General features: G+C 42.9%; 2 protein-coding genes across 3 annotated transcripts; both read right to left on the bottom strand.

Moving 5' to 3' along the window:
• Window positions 1–1,306: 1,306 nt before the first annotated feature.
• hwa (huluwa) lies at window positions 1,307–4,998 on the bottom strand. 2 transcript variants are annotated; one of them, XM_049604777.1, is made up of 3 exons: window positions 4,049–4,998; window positions 2,025–2,220; window positions 1,307–1,848 (listed from the first exon to the last, which is right to left on the bottom strand). In XM_049604777.1, the coding sequence occupies exons 1-3, from the start codon at window positions 4,808–4,810 to the stop codon at window positions 1,685–1,687; spliced, it is 1,122 nt and encodes a 373-aa protein (XP_049460734.1). In that variant the 5' UTR covers window positions 4,811–4,998; the 3' UTR covers window positions 1,307–1,684. The 2 variants fall into 2 exon arrangements, with proteins under 2 accessions (XP_049460734.1, XP_049460733.1); XM_049604776.1 differs by having other exon boundaries at window positions 2,025–2,223.
• Window positions 4,999–5,200: 202 nt separating this feature from the next.
• zgc:122979 (uncharacterized protein LOC641576 homolog) lies at window positions 5,201–9,539 on the bottom strand. The gene is made up of 4 exons (XM_049604775.1): window positions 8,985–9,539; window positions 8,020–8,278; window positions 7,076–7,629; window positions 5,201–6,091 (listed from the first exon to the last, which is right to left on the bottom strand). Exons 1-4 carry the CDS (start codon window positions 9,090–9,092, stop codon window positions 5,858–5,860), a joined length of 1,155 nt encoding a protein of 384 aa, XP_049460732.1. The 5' UTR covers window positions 9,093–9,539; the 3' UTR covers window positions 5,201–5,857.
• Window positions 9,540–16,898: the final 7,359 nt, after the last annotated feature.

Consider the following 16,898-nt stretch of genomic DNA (forward strand, 5'->3'; position numbering starts at 1 on the left):
TTATTGAGCAAAACAATGGGGAGCAGATGATGGTGTGCTCCAACAACAAATCCAAAGAATTGTCTCAGCATTATTTTTTTTATAACACAAGGGCCAAATCAATTCGGTGACCACTTACTTGACCAACAAAGGGCAATCTATTCCACCAGTTCTCAACCTAGGGGCCCAACTGCCACTAGGGGTCGCCAAAGCTTCACAGGGAGTTGCAAGGCCTCCTTGATTTAAAATGGTATAAGAAAACTTTTAGAAGAATAAACAGTAGGCCTATATCTCAGGATTTCATTTATTTCTGTGAACAACATTAAATGAAATTCCAAATAGGTTTAGATTATAATTCAAGGTATAAATTTAAAAGTAATCTCACGGGATAAGGGCACAGTGAAGACCTGAAGATGCTATAACATGTTATATTTAGAGCCTTAATTCTCTGCTGAACAGCCTTGTCCTGCATTAGAAAAGTACGCAGTTAAAACAACCAAAAAGCTAGAACCATAGCCAAGTGACAGGGAAAGGAAATACTGAATTTGTCCGAAGAGAGGCCTATGAAGTATGTCTGATAATTAAAAATTCAAAAATAAATGCATGAGTATTGTATGAAAATTAAAAAAAAAAGTTAGTCTTACACAACTTGCGTCACTAGTTTGTTTAATTGTACAGTTTATTTGTTGCTCTCTACTGTTATTGTTATGCATTAAATATAATATGAAGTATTCTGAGAGTATGTCACTTAGTTTGGGGCCATATGTTTATTCAATGATATAAAAGTGATCACATAAGTAAAAAGGTTGGGAGCCAGTGGTTTATTCTATATCCAGCTGGAGCCACAGTGCTTTCTTCACTTCTAGTTTATTTATGACAAGCACTGAATCAGTGTATCTCTCTTAATTCACCGCTATGTAGTCTAAGCCTGCAGCTAAGGCTCAGTATCATCAGTAATCTCCTGCATCTCTATTTGCGCTGGGGGAAAATTGTAACATGAAACCCACAAACACTAAAACTATCATGCCCTCTGCTGGTGAAGAAGCACATGGTAGATGTCCAAATTGAAAAATCCTATTAAGATTTATTTGTAATTTAAAAATATGTTTGATAAGGTTGGACAGGCCAGTACAAACAAAATTAATCTTGCTCAAACCCCATAAATGTTATTCCCCCCCCCCCCCCCCCCCCATACTGATTACTACTACTTTTAATATGTCTACAAATTTCAATTTTCTTGTGTGACAATAATTCATTTTAATGGAAAGATAACCAAGAGGCACTTAACTAAATTATAAATTAGACTTTATTATTCACAGTGAATCAAAACATTTAAATCAAGCAGCAGTGAATGTTAATCAATGTGAATGTTTATGAAATCCAGAACTGGCTGAACAGCCTCCGTTGACATGAAACAGTGACTATAATTTAGATGAACATAAGTGAAGAAGTGCATATTATATATTTCATGATGGCATAAGTGAAGGTGCACAGTAAATATTTCACAATTTGAACAAGTTCAGTGGCAGAGTGCACTTGTATAAAAAAAATTGAGTGAATTTAAACTAGTGATCATTAGTGAGACAAACTAAATAAATGACAACTCTGTGTCTTTCCAAAAAGTAAAACATACACATATAATTTAAATTAAATAAATAAGTAATAAAAATAAATAAACATTAAAACCACTGACAGCTGGAACATGTCACACCCAGTACTGTTTGGTGTGCACTGCAGGTCTGTGGTGTTTATGTTTGGGCACATTATTCTGCTTGACATAGCAGGGGTCATAATAATCCCACTCCAGGGCTGAAGTCAGAACACCGTTGGACAGACCGTCACTGTCCGACAGAATCCGCAGGGAGACACCTGAAAAGAAAAATAAATGACATTTCCATTCATTTAAACCAACAAAAGATGACCCATTAAGAGAAGTTTTTTCCTCATACTGTTCCCCTAGTCTACTTGTCTTGATGCAGTGGTAGTATTAGTTATTGATGACAGTCATATTGATTACAGTGCAGCTGAAGGAGACCAAAGCGTACCTGCACTTGCACCAAAATCGCTGTCAAGTCCAGGACCCACTGCAGATGTGTTCAGGCAGGACGCCTCTAAGGGTGGATTGATGCACTCACACTCTGTGTGTACTTTGTCAAACACGTGCACCGCAGCACCTGGGTTCACGTCTGTCAGCATATCATAAGTGCTGCTGCGACGAAGATGGCCCACATGTTCTGTCTCCTGCTGAGAACAGAGGAAAGAAATACAGACTTCACTCTTTGAATAGGAGTTTCTGCTTCATACTGGATGTTGGATCTTAGATCAGGGTTCCCACACATTTTCATGGACAAAATTTCCAAACTTTTCCATGACTTTTCAAGGATCCATAATGTAGCATTTTCTGTTTCTTGCGTCACTTGCCCAGCATTTTAGAAACATACCAGATTCAAACTCTATTCAAACATAATTTCAGCTAGCTGGCATACAGGAAGGGAGAGATGAACCCAGGGAGAAAATGACAAAATGTATGCAATGGTAAACAAAGCATCACAGATTGACACATACAGTATTAGAGCTATGTTATGTCCAAAGCTACAGAAAATTAATTTCCCCTTATGTTACATTACATTGAAGGTAATCCATAGAAGATTATTGTAACGATTTCATTAAACAACAAAATTCCATGCCTTTTCCAAAACTTTCAATAAATTAGACCCATTCAATGACTTTCCCAGGCCTGGAAAATGTGATGACTATGGGAACCCAGCTGGATGGACATGCATTTGTGTTATTTTTAAAGTGATCATCTTACAATTTTGTACAGATTTCTTGCTCACTACTCTTTGTGCTGATTATTGTAACACGATGTTGCTTTAACCTGTCCTGTTTGTCTGGAATAAACCAAATAAGATGGGTGGGGGAGTTAGTATAAGCAGTGACAGCCAACAGCAGACCTCCAGAGGCCCTCAAAAATCCCAGACGTTACTGTGTGGCAATTGTGGTAGTTTTATGGACTCTGACTTTGTTTGGTAATATAGGAACATGCGGCACTAAAGCAAATATTACCTGACACAATAGGGCCCTAAAAGTGGGTTCTGCTTTATTAGCTGACTTTAAGGCCCGATGACAAAATCTACTTGTAACACCTTAACTTTTTTACCTCAAATTTACCTCAAATTACCACACAGGAAACCTGGGGCCAGATATTATTCCAGGAATACTGTAGACAAAATACAGAGAAGGAGAGTAAGGGCTCAGTTATGCTCAATATTAGATATGTTTTCTGAGACGAATGAAGCATTCTGTTCGTACTCTGGATTTCTTCATATTCCGTCAATATTTGCATGTTGTTTTCTGAAGGTTTATGGATACAGATGAAATACAGCAGTACCGCCAGAGATCCCGGGCGCAGTGTAGGTTATTTCAAGCAAGATACGACCGTAGCAGACAACGAAAACATTTAAAATTCGGTGAAACAGAACAAATCTGTAATGTAGTGAAAAGAATTCTTCGTCCACATGCCATGATGTATAATGGCCTCACAGACCACCATCGTCTACAACAATGCCTCCACTGAAAGGTACAATATTAGACCAGGTCTATCGTCAACAGGAACTTTTGACTCTCACTTCTAGTGCCATCTATAAGCTGTATTTATGACATCATAAAGGATGCCTGGAAGTGTGAGTGAAGTGATGTTTACAACGTTTGAAAAAGAGGTACATAGTTTAGTAAGCAAAGGGAGGATAAATGAGCGATAACAGGGTGTTTAAGAGGGGCCCAGTGGCTCATTTTTGCCCTGGGGCCCCAAGGCAAGTTAATCCGGCCATGCTGTTTGAGTAGAATCACTAGAATTTGGCATCACTGGCCTAAGGCATTGTTAAAATGTGAATATCGGTGTTTGCCTTTAGGATAAGGTGTATGTTTAGGCCATGTTTCCTGCAGATGTTGTTGAATTAATATCCACTAATTAGTCAGTCTGCTACTTTATAATAACTTCCCAATGTCTCAGGACTCACTGGGCCCCTGCCTTATTTAGAGTTATGTACACCCAGAGTGGACCACTCACCGTTGGAGAGTTTGGCGGAACAAGGTTCACCCTGATTTCAGCCTCTGAGTCACTGGACTGCGGTAAAACTGGTGCGCTTTTACACCATCCCGTTTTACTGATGCTGCATGTCCGTGACCCGGAGGGCAGGTCGAGTCTCGAGGTGAACCCAGCCGCAGAGGGGGTGGCCCGGATGGTGCTCGGCGCCCTCAGGGACCCTAAGCCGGTGGCGCCATCTGGCCTCAGGAGCCGGTTCCTGTGATCCACCCCGGCCCTCTCCCTGGATGAAGCCCTGGAGGAGGTGACAGGATGGGGCAGGACGGGCTCCGATACAGACATGTAAGGTCTCCTCCCGTCCTGCAGCGAGGGGAAAACCACATCGGATACTCTTCTGACTCTCTGCAGGGTGGACTGCAAAAGCATCTCCTCTGCGTCCTCTCGCTCCTGCCTGTTGCTCTTCTTCTTTGACAGGATCAGTAACTTGTAAACCAGGAAGAAACAGTTCAGCAGGAGCAGAATGACCACGCAGGGTATGAGCAAAAGGACCACTAAGGTCAGATTTGTCACAGGGTAACCTTCTGTCAGGTTTGAAGGTGTGGTCTGACTTGTTTGCGACATTTCATTCCAGAGGACATGAAGGGTGAATTTTAGAGAATCGCTGATCTCAACTGAGATTGCACGTCGTCTCTGAACGCACAGGTGGTTTGGTGTGTCAATCAATGTGGACTGTTTGAAAGTATTTTTGATCCAGCAGCAACATGCCAGCCTTCTTCTGAAATGCATGCAGTCTCCAAGTGGGAACGAAGTGTTTCATCTCTCTTGTCTTCATCATTATAGACTAACGCTGTCAGTGTTAACAAAGCAAAGGCTTGATCTGAGACAACTATGCAACCCACTCTCAGTTGGCAGCCACATGAATTACAGATCAACAGGTGTGCCCTATTATGTGCAGGATGCTTGGCGCTGTCATGGCAAAGATTGGCCGCTAGATGGCAGCACGAGGTGGACTCCTGCTTCACTGCATCTGAAAGTGCTGCAGCGATCATATTCATGCTCTGAACTGTGATTTTATGGACTTCAGTGTTGCTGAGGACTCTTGTAGTCCACTTATACAGGCACACTGGACATTTGTCACAAAGAAGAGCAGAGAACAGAAGTCAAATTGTGTTTTTTTTTTTTTTTATTTATTTTTCATGCTTCCAAACATTTCTATATCAGGTAATAATCATACACCAACTGCTGGCTCCTCACAGAATATATACAATCATTTTCAAATAATTCAATAGAACATTTGACAGATGAGTCTCTCTTAGAGACAATATGTTTGCATTTTGTACACAAAGTAGATCCTTGTACACAAGTATATATGCTATTGTAATAAATCAATGCAAAAGATCGGTCATATGAGCACCATATAACTATAATAAAGTTTTTTCTTCTTCTACCATTCAGGTTTAAGGAAGTCTATACAGACTTGAATAGCACACTGATATCCTGCTAAAGGCTTGCAAGTATAACAGTACAGATAACTCTTTTATTCAAGATAAAGGCTATTGAGTCAATGGACGCCCTCAGATACCAAAGACCCCATTCATCACTTCTACACTCACTGCTCAGATGGCATCGTAGGTGTTGTGCGTCGTGCCTGCAGAAAGTCACCTCCTCGCTGAACAACAACTCACTTAAGCGCTGCTTGCCGTTCCCAAACACAATAAGAGGTTGTGATTGGTTGTGATAATTAGCACCTCAGGCAAGGCTGTGTTTGTGAATTGATAACAACATACACACATGGTGAAGCTGTGTCAAATCAGGTCAGTGAATGAAAGCAGACTAGCACTGAGCCAGGCTGTGCTTGATGATCTCGCGGGACTGCGGTGGGATCCTGTCAGGGAAGAGCACCTGGAACTCCACCACCAAGTCGCCTCGCTGAGATGGGCTCTTGGGCAGGGGCAGGCCTTCGCCCCTCAGCCGCCGGACAGCGCCTGGCTTGATAACATCGCTGCATGGTAGAGGCATCATCCGGTTGTCAAGTGTTGGGACATTAACTGTGCAGCCACAGAGAGCCTGGTGAGACAAAAGGAAGAGAAAAGTTAGTTTTGTTGACTTGTTATATTTAGAGCATGTTTCATAATGCTTCCTGAGTGGCCTTGTTGTGACTGGTGTGAAGCACATTTGGATCATAAGAAAAAAATCAATTAAATGCCTGATATTTAAATGTGTCAAGTTGCATAACAGATAAATATAGAGTGTCTGTCTTTCAAAAAGCATAAAGATTTTCTGTGTTATGCAACAAGCCGGTGTTACAGATGTTATAATCGCTGCCCTATTTGCAGGCACTGTGTGGGAGTTAAATGCTTCAGTGACTGAAGGGAGCCATAGGAAGATGGAGGGGGCTCTTTGAAATGCCACTCTCTGTGACTGCTACCCTGCTAATCTGTGCGTGGGTTGGTAGAAGTGAGAGCCAGAGACGGAGCCTGCCAAAAAAGCGGCCTCTCTGCCTGCCATGTAGAGGCAGAGGAGTCTGCGGCACACATCGTAGCTGAGAGAAGCAGAGTGAAGTGTGATTCGTGGGGGCAGTCAGCACTGTGGCTAAATTTAGCTCCTGCTCTCTCTCGCTCTGCAGGGGCCGATGAGGTAACGAAGGCGTTGGCAGACTGCTGCTGCTGTTCTGTTAGCGGGGGTCTGTCAGCCCATTGTAAGCTGGGGGCTCAGATGCCCGCAGCAGAACAACGTGTTCTGTCCTGACACTAAAATCAAAAATATCACCTTCTCTGGATTTGGCAGAGATCGAACATTCTGTCTTATTGATGCCCTTCTGTAATCAATTGTTTTTGGTATTTCAGAAGATGCATCATTCTACGGTTACATAAAGGATAAGAAGTGGTGGATGGATGAACGCCTTTCTCTGAGTAGGTGTGAGGTGTTGGCAATTACATAGTATATCTACTTATAAACCTGTGACGTGTTTCATAATAAATTTAGGTGTGATGGCCTCAGTAGGAGTCAAACACCAGACCTTTGAGCCTGACATCAGTGCACTGAACTCACCTCCTTGAGGGTGATCTGGGCCGTGAAGACGATGTTGGAGCCTTCTCTCTTGTACTGCGAGTGCTCCTGGTCCCTGAGAATGAAGGTGATGTCTGCGGGGGTGTTGTTGGGCGTCTCGTCTCCCTCCCTGGGGAAGGTGATCTTGGTCCCCGCTTTCCAGCCCTTCTTCACCACCACATTTAGCACTTTCTCCTCGGTTCGCACGCTGCGGCCGTCAGGGTTGAGGCGGCTGCGGGTGATCTTCACGTGCTTCGTGCAGCCTTGCATCACCTCCTCTAGGGTCACCAGCAGATCGTGCACCACCTCGTCGCCCTGCAGCCGCCGCTGGCCCCTTCGCAGCCCACCCTCGCCGCCGGAGAACCCGCCCACGTGGCTGAAGGGGAACCTTCTAAAGGGGTTGAAGAGGTCATCTTCGGCGTCGTTGTCGTTGCTGAAGAAGATGTCGAAGTGGTCGGAGCCGTGGAAGAAGGAGGAGAAGGTGGCGTGGGGGTCAGTGTGGAAGTTATTGCGAAACACGCTGCCTTGGCCGGCCATTGACATTCCATTTTTAAGACCTAAAAACACAGACAGAAACAGAAAAAGTTAATTTAAATTCATTAAAACCCGCAGCTTTACACAGTGATTCATTCTTATTCTAATATTGGTGCTTGTTTCATGCAAAGTCTGCCTCTCTCTCCAGAAGGTTTCCCAAACATCTGCTATTTAGGAGTTTTCAGGAAAACTCTAAGGTTGCTGAATAATTCATCAGCCCTGCAGCTGTCTATGCTGCACATATTTAGCAGCTTTAATAAGTGTGGAAGTGTTTCAGTCATGATCCTCCCACTGCACATCAGTATTTAGCCTTAATGAAGACATGAATAGTCAATGCACCCACCTGTGCGACAGTAATTAACCAGATGTCAGTCACAGTTTGCGCCATTTAACTCCTGTCATTAAAATCTCACCTTCTTCTCCAAACTGGTCGTAGATGCTTCTCTTTTTGGGGTCGGTCAGGATCTCGTAGGCCTCTGCGATCTCTTTGAACTTGTCCTCTGCGTCCGCATCGCTGTTCTTGTCTGGGTGGAACTTGAGAGCCATCTTCCTGTAGGCCTTCTTGATCTCGTCTTCGTTGGAATCAGGGGAGACACCCAGGACTTTGTAGAAGTCCTTGCCTGTGGGTTTGATGGCCAGGCAGGGCGTGTCCTGCTCGGACTTGGTGCCTTCCTGTGGACACAAGGACAGTCAGACATTAGATCATTTACTTATCATATCTCCACTCCAAAAAAAAAAAAACCTCTTCAAAGAATGCACTTTTTATGAACTCGAATGGTGCATGCTGCAAGAAGGCTGATGATGAATAAGTCATGAGGGTGTAAATTTAAATATTTATCCACCACACTACACTACAAAGCAGGAAGGTTCATGTATTGGACATGCTCCACACTAGCTGCTGCACATATCTATTAATATGCAAGAAAATTACCCCTCCAGCAAAGACACTCTCTGGGAAAACACCCTTATCTCTGTGTTGCTGTGCAGCTGCATATCCATAGATTTTACAGGCTGGTGCACAATTCAACGTGAGAGAGAGTGAGAGAGAGAGAGAGTGAGAGGAGGGGAGTCGTGAGGGGCAAAAGATTTCCCCCAACGACCGAGATGCTCTGCAGCGATTGGCTGAGCGTGAATCGGCGACTATTGCATTTTGAATGGATCCACAGCAACAGACATAAAGTCAGTGATACTGAGGGATGTCCACTACATGAAAGATTTTTTAAAACCAAATATTTTCTAATATAATGCAGGTCTACACTGTATGAAATTTAATAATTCTAGCAGTGTATTTAACATACTATCATTTGAATATCTGATGACTTACTTAGTGAAAAGACAAACATTTTAAAAAAAATACATTAATAAAAAAGGTACTCACCGCTGATGATGATGAGCCTGAGCTGTCACCTCTGTGCATAACCCGCACTTTGCACTTGACATTGACATTTTTGTGCTTCACACCGAACTGAGTCCAGATGAGAACCATGATGGCTGGTAAAAAGTAGTTTGCTTTAGGGCTACAAGTGTCGCTGTCCAGGTGCTGAAACCGCGCCGGTTTGTCGAGCTACTGCTTCGTCCTGTCTGAGCTCTCCTCGGCTCTCTGTTAAATACCACCGCGGCAGCTCCGTTACTATCCACTCACCCACCCACGCAGCGGTGAGCGAGCTTTCCCCGGATCCGCCCATTTCCTCACGCGCGGCAGGGGATGCCGGTGTCCTCAGATTGCACGGTGCAACGCCATTGGTGCTCGGGCGATGATCACGCGGATGTTGCAGCCTCCTTCTCCATCTCTAGACTTGCTTCCGGAGTTCTTGAAAGCAGAGCCGAGCAGACAGTCACGACTCAGTACAGAGAGTGCTTTTTTTTCTCTCTCTGTCTCTTCACAGACTGAACAGAACAACCAGACATGCAGTTAAAACATCCTGCTGTCTGCCCAGACTCAGTCCAGACAGTCACCTGCTCACTGATGGAGCCCCTGTCCTCAGATGACTTTTTATGTCCATTTTGTCTGAGCCCACGCGTCTGAAATATTAATGCTATATAATTTTGCTGTGGGTGACAGGATGCAGATGATTGAACAAATGTCTCTCATTTTAGTGGGGTATTTCAGGACAGCTATTTTAAGTAACCAATAGATCTGCAGTGACACAAACACTCTCATGCGAAGGACCAGGTTTAGTCATGAGGTTGACACAATGAAACGAACGCCTATACAGCTTAATGCAAATAAATTAAAAATAGCACCAGCAGTGCTGGAGGGAGTGGGCTATTCAGATCTTTTATTTAAAAGATTATAAGGTGAAGTCCTGCATCCAAAAAGCACTGTAGCCTAATATAATCCACAAAAAGTACTTGATCAATCAAAAGTAGGCAGGGAAATGGCCCTGTAACTGTAATCATCACATATGACATTATCAGATTGTTATTAAGGATGCATTGGTCCCCTTGGGTATGTGCCCCACAACTGTAGCCTACTCATCCACCTGTGCCATGTTGCACCCCTCCCTCCACTGGTGTAGTAGAGGACATAGGCAGGTATACAGGGTATAGCCACCTTTTTTTTTTTGGCTGTTACCAGTATACCCACCTATCAGCCAAAAAGCCATTGGAAAATATAGAAGAGTATAGACCTGCCTACTTCCTCCTCTGTAACCTCCCCATCTACCCAGTAGAACACTCACCTCATCAACTACCACTACGCCACTGCCTCCATCTGACAACATTTCCTAATAAAAAGAAAAGAAAGTGCATGTTAGAGTAGTTTGAGGGATACTTTAGTTAAGGATTTAGCAGCCTAATTCGGGAGTTAGGCAGTCAAGCATCAAATCTCGCGCGTAACCGCGAGATTCAGGATGACCCACAGGATCAAAGGTCAAGGGTGAACCGTGCAGCGCAAAGGAACTAGCGTTAGCCAGCAGTAATGTATAGTTGGCGACCATGGATATAAGATAGTGGCTTTAAGTGAAAGAACATTAAACCGACAAAAAATTAAGATGGCCGACGCCCGGCTTGGAACTGAACTGGAGGAAGACCCGTTGTGTTAGGAGGAGGGAGCGAACTCACGAGAGGAGGCCGAGTTGTAACGTTAGCCCTGCGGCTGGAGCATCGCCTTGCATCGCTGTCCGGGGGATAGGTTGATACTGTCAGTGGACCACGACTTCAACCCCCAAAATGATCTACGAAGTGAGAGAAAATTCACCGTCAATCTTGAGGGACGTCTTCACTGAGCGGCGTTTATCCATGCGCCGTCCAGTTGGAGCAGCTGGCATTAGAAAGGGACCTCATACCCGAATGAAGGCGGGACAGGGTCCTGAGGAAAGACGCATCACCTGCAGCTCTTCTGATTGGTGAGTCCAGGGCTGTAGCTGCTACAGTTCACACACTTTTGTACTGGCGGTAAAGTCTGTCGCGCTAAAACACTAGATTTGGCTGCCATATGATCACCATGAGAAAATGGGGCCCTGGGCAAAATTATGCAAAGGGCCCCACCACCTCGCTTGCATAGAAGAAAGAAATGCAGACTTACGGCCGGGCTCCACTGGGCACGTCAGCGGCGCGACACGTCTGCAGCGCGAATCTCGTAGCAGCTCGCCCCCCTGTTAATCAGTAGGGACTTTAAGTAGCGGCGGATTTTGCCACGGCTACGGCTCCCGGAAATAGATCTGCGCTCTGCTGATCGAGACTTAAGCCGTAGTGCCGGTTGCCTGCCGTAGCCCGCTGACTCACTACGAGAAAACAAAGCATCTCAAGTAGTCGCTACAATGCGTGGTTAAATGGTTTTCATTATATTTCTGAAATGAAATGTGTTCTACAATTGATAGTGACACACTATATATTATATGTGTCAGCGATCCTTTCCCACAGACGCAGGATACTATGTATATTTCACTGTATAAAAACCATAGTGAATTATTTTCTGCTATAGGCTATATTCTCCCCTCATCCTTGCATTGCATATGGTAGCCTATATAATTTCTCAGTATACTCTATAAATACTATGTACATTAGTCTTTATTCCATTCCTTCATGCCAGCCTCTTTAGGAGCATACATAAGCCCTCCATCCCTCCCACGACACTTCTCTGATCACAGATGAACTTGTCTGGAATCCCGAGCACATCTGCCAACACTGGAAGGTCACACTTTCTCACTCTGAACTCCGCCAGACATTCATCCTCCTCCATTTCATCCAGGTGAAAACGCGCATATAGTGTTGATATGGTAAATCTAAGTTCTTAGATTTGTTCACGTCATATTATAACAAAAACTCTTCCTCTGATATTAACTTGTCATCTAATGCATAGAGCAACTCCTCTCTGGCCCTTTTGAAAGACATTTTGACCGAACTGAGATAGCTCACTTGAGCTGTGTTTTTACCCTCACCCCTGTCACGTGGTGTGTGATCAGCTGTTCCGACCTGACAGCTACTGCAGCAACCTGCTTAATGACTACTGTGGATTTGACGGCTACGGTACCAGCGCCAGGAGAGATTTATTTCCGGGAGCCGTAGCCGTGGCAAAATCTGCCATTGCTTAAAGTCCCTAATTACAGCCGGCAACGGGAGCGGTGCGACAACTCTCTATTTTACGCAGCTCTAATATTTTTTCGCGCTAGCTCCCCTACTCGACCCTCCAGCAGATAAAAACTACATGAAATAGTGTGCTAAACGAGCACAATGTGTTTTTAAATGAATAAACCATTATCAGAGGTGATATGTGATGATTTTTTTTCATGCATTTACCCATGTTTATCCGTGACATTGTGTAAATGTCCGTGGTGGACATTTGAAAGCGAGTAGATCACAAATAGTACAGTAAACTTGTAGATAACTCAAATATATGTAACAACTTAGGTGGAAAATGCTTTAGCATTTCATGCAGCCTACATGCAGCCTCTCGGCTCGGCAAACGGTAAACAACCCCGCTGGCTTCTCTACGTGTCGCTTCCGTACGCAGTCAGTGGAGCCCAAATGAATACGCCGCGACGCTACGCTGACATGACACTTACGTTTGCAGCCGGTGAAGCCCAGCCGTTAGTGGTGGTTTTTCCACTTCTTATAGTCATTATGCATGTTTTTGTGGTTGTTTTGTGCATTTAGTGTCTTTGTGGTTGTTTTGGGCCTTTTTTTGTAGTTATGCTGTGTCTCTTTGCAGTTCCTTTGCATCTTATGTGGTCATTTTGAATCTCTTCATGATCGTTACGTGTCTCTTTGAGTTACATTTTTGTAGAAAAGGGCCATGGGAGGCCCTGACATTTTGGGCCCCTGGGCCTGTGCCCGATAGGCCAGTACATTAATCCACCTATGATGGCAGTTGTTTTAAGTAGGCTACCTCACATCTCAGTATTTTAGTCCAGTGGCCCCCAACCTAAGGATTGGGCCCCCTTCAAGATAAATCTGACAGTTGTTGAGATAAATGAAGTTGTTTGAAAGAATTAGTTTAGTGTAGTTTATTAGGATCCCTAATAGCTACATCATTGCAGCAGCTATCCTTGGTGTCTAGAATGACAAAACAAAAAACAAAGTCCTGCTTTACCATTTGAAAGGGAGGAATTTTCATTTTGGTGGAACTGCTATCAACTTATATCTGAATTGTGTCAAGGGACCCCAACTACTGTTTTTCTAAGAGGGTCACAAGCCAAAAATGTTGGGAAGGTTTAATCTTCAACAACACAGATTATTTTATAAGCTCAATATGTGATTTTTAGTGTTAAATCTTACTCTTGACAGTAACTAACAACTGTATCTGTCAGATAAATGTTGTGGCGTAAAATATACAATATTACCCTCTGAAATGTGTAGTAGAAGTACGAAGTAACATAACAAACTTCTGTACAGTTACTTTCCACCACTGAGTAGCACAGGAAAAGATGAGTTAAGATCTTTTTTTGAGGCCCCTGTTTTGTTGTAGTGTTGTATTGGATTGCATTGTATTCTAGGGGTGGGGGAGAAGAAAATGTGCTTGTTATTCAACAGAATTCAAAACAAAAGTGCAGCCAATTATAACCCTAAACAAATACCACTGATTGACACTCCGAATGTGTTAAGGTTTATTTTCTGAAGCTGGAAATTATTTGGACTCAAACTGTTCTGTTAATGGAGTTTTGCTGGAAAGTTCAATGCGCTTTACAGAGGCTGTATTTATTGAATGGTTTCTGTATCCATTATGTTGTGCAGGTGTGCATGTAAATGTGTCCACCCCCGCAGTTCCGCATAGCAATTATGTATAGTGTTACAGACAATAGATGCGAACCAATGCAAATGAGCCATTTAATATCCAACAGCTGTGGAAGAAAATGGCAGCTTACAGTTATGTAATTGAAATGTGTTAAAAACCTTGTGTTGTTTGGTGAGTGTTCACATATCTTGCTCCTGCGAAAGATTCAAGATATCACCTTAAAATCATGTTGACTGCCTGAAGGATGCTGATTGCCTTGCCAGAAACAGTAATTGATGTGGAAGAATTTGTACCGTCAATCTTCGTTTTGATAAAAAGTACAAATAAACTCAAAGAGACTGAGTTCCTGTTACTTGAAAATATAAGTTTTATGACAACATAAATCTGATATCAGAGAAGCCTTTGGCACAGCACATGTGCACGGACAGAGATAGAACTCAAAGCACAGAGCAATCATTTCAGCCTTGTACAGTTTCCATCCCACATCATTCAATCAAGGTGGACCTTTTATCTTTCAGACAGCTCAGGAGCCTCTCAACCAAGTGGCAACCTCAGGGGCTAAAAAAAAAAGAAGCCAACACGTTAAGTGCTGAAAACTGCAGTTCCACTAATGGCCACTTGAGACCTGCTCTAAGAGCGAGTCAGTTCTCATAGACCCCCATAATTTCAATATTCATGACAACTGTACTGGGATGGGTTTTTATATAACTCAAACAAATGCAATATCCTGAGGTAAGAAGCTAACATAAACAAACCAACATCGCCACCACAATGAGGCTGTAAAGCCGCGTTTGGTGTGATGAATTTCTGTAGTCTCATTTAGCCACTTGTTAGCAACCGCCTTTAACGACACGAAAAAGCTTCAGAATTCACGAGTAGTTTATTTACTGACATGTTTTCTGTTGTAGAACAGAACATGTAAGTCTCTTCAGCTTGTGTTAACCAGATACCTTATTTTTAGCCATCTAATCAAAAACTAATTTAAAAAAATCCATTGACTTTGAGACGAGGAGACAGGGAGTGCTAAAATGCTAACTCATTTCTGGGTTTTAGGACTTACACAGTTTTAAAACCATAGTCATGCTAACCAAGCTTTATAGCAGCTAGCATCAACATTATCTCCACCCTCTTGTCCAGATATGGTCACTTCTGGCTCCGAAAATCCAAGATGGCGATGGCCAAAATGCCAAACATGAGGCTTCAAAACAGGAGTCCACAACCAATAGGTGACATCGTCCATCCGACTATGTCCATTATTTTATACAATCTACGCTCTCAACACAAAACATGCCAAGTGCTAAGGGCACTGATGCGTCACAAGTTAACTACATATCCATACACAAATGAAAGATTTATGAGACACAGAATACACTATTTCTTTATGATCATTCTAGAGTCTGATGAGTCCATAATAAGGGATTGTACAAAAATGATTAAAACAAAACCCTTCTCTCAGTAACTTGGCGCTGTTAGAAATATGTGCATGGAACAATAATCTTTACACAGCCCAAGTCACACATCAGAAGTGGAATTATTCCCCAGATTCCTCAAAACACAACAAATGTGTTGTCTGTTGGCAGAACACTCAAGCTGCTTGCTATCGCTGAACCAACAGCTATCAAATGAACACTTAGTACTAGCTCACTCATTAGCAGAACAGGTTTGATTGTGCTAAACATGCGTTATATCATTGGATACATTAACTCTACATGATACATTTAAGTTCATCACGGTTCTGGTAGATGCAGAATAAAGCAAAGATGACTGTTGGGTATTGAAGAAATGACACAGTGTATATAGATAACGTTTAATTCCTGTTAATTATACAGATTGTTTTACAAGCAGTTGTGCAGTATAATTATAGTTATACCCGTTTTTCCACCAAAATCCGTGTGTATATGTGTGTTTTGGTTTTTTTTTAACAAAATCTCGCTAAAAATAGACAACAGACACCTTTCCCTTTGTCAGTAGACCATAGCCGTGCAGACAAGTATGGCTCTCTCGTTGTTTTCCTGGTGTGTCACGATTAGTAACAGCAGAAAGCTGCCTGGAGTCCAGTAAAAAGGGTGGTTACTTCTTTTTCATATCTGTCATACCATGTCATGCCAATCTCTCTTTCAAACTTGGTGCTGACCAATGTGCAATGATGTTCGAGCACTACTCAGATGGAGATGGGTAGAATTTGTGGCTGAGAGGTTACCAACAGAGGAGATATGCTTCATAGCATTGCTCTGAAATGGGGGCTAAAACTAGCATCTTGATCTGGAAGTCCAACACTTTCTCGTTCTCATCCCAACTCATCACAAATCACCGCTTGGTCAGGGGACTTTCATGTCTACATATGACATGATAGGTGTAATCATGTGTCTGCTGTTGATGTTCTGGGACACTGTGTGAATTTACACTTGTTACATGCGTTGTGTCTTCTCAAAATACTCTAAGGGGGTGTAGAGTTTGTTCTCATTAGATATATAAAATCTTTTTCAAAGTAAAGTTACAATGTTGGTAAAACACCTTGTATTTATGTTTATTTCCTTGTGCAACAAACACACATGGTAAGATTTAGAAAAAAATATGATTTAGCTCAACATTCGTACGGAAAGCGAACACCAGACTCCTGGGTGAAAGTCCAGTTTTGTTGGACCCATCCACTACCCTTCCTGCCAGCAATATAGGGACTTTCCAGCTCCTTTAGTTGTGTTGATATCTTGCGATTTTTCAAACTGACACTGTCCTGTGGTGTTAATAATTGATGCACCACTTGTGGCGGTATGATATCCAGCGGTATGATACGTACCATGCCTCATTATACCGTTGCGAAAGATGCCTTTTTGTGTTGGTGTCTGATGCTGAAATCACTGACAAAGCAGTAGTATCTGATGAGTTGGGAATAAGAACAGGCTGGGAAGCCACATTTCCATCCCTGCTGATCGGAGTCAATTGGTGCTAGAGCCGATAAATACCTGACTACTGCAGAGTCATTTGTCCCGCAAGCAAATGTCAATTGTAACCTTTCCCGCTACAGACAAAAGCTAGATGTCAGTGAGTCTTAATAGGTTTTTGTCCAGTGGGAAAAAGGGCTTTAGATAGTTGGCCTTTAAAATGCACCTTTCAGTA

This window comes from Epinephelus fuscoguttatus, linkage group LG18 (assembly GCF_011397635.1).
Source record: "Epinephelus fuscoguttatus linkage group LG18, E.fuscoguttatus.final_Chr_v1".
NCBI lineage: Eukaryota > Metazoa > Chordata > Actinopteri > Perciformes > Serranidae > Epinephelus > Epinephelus fuscoguttatus.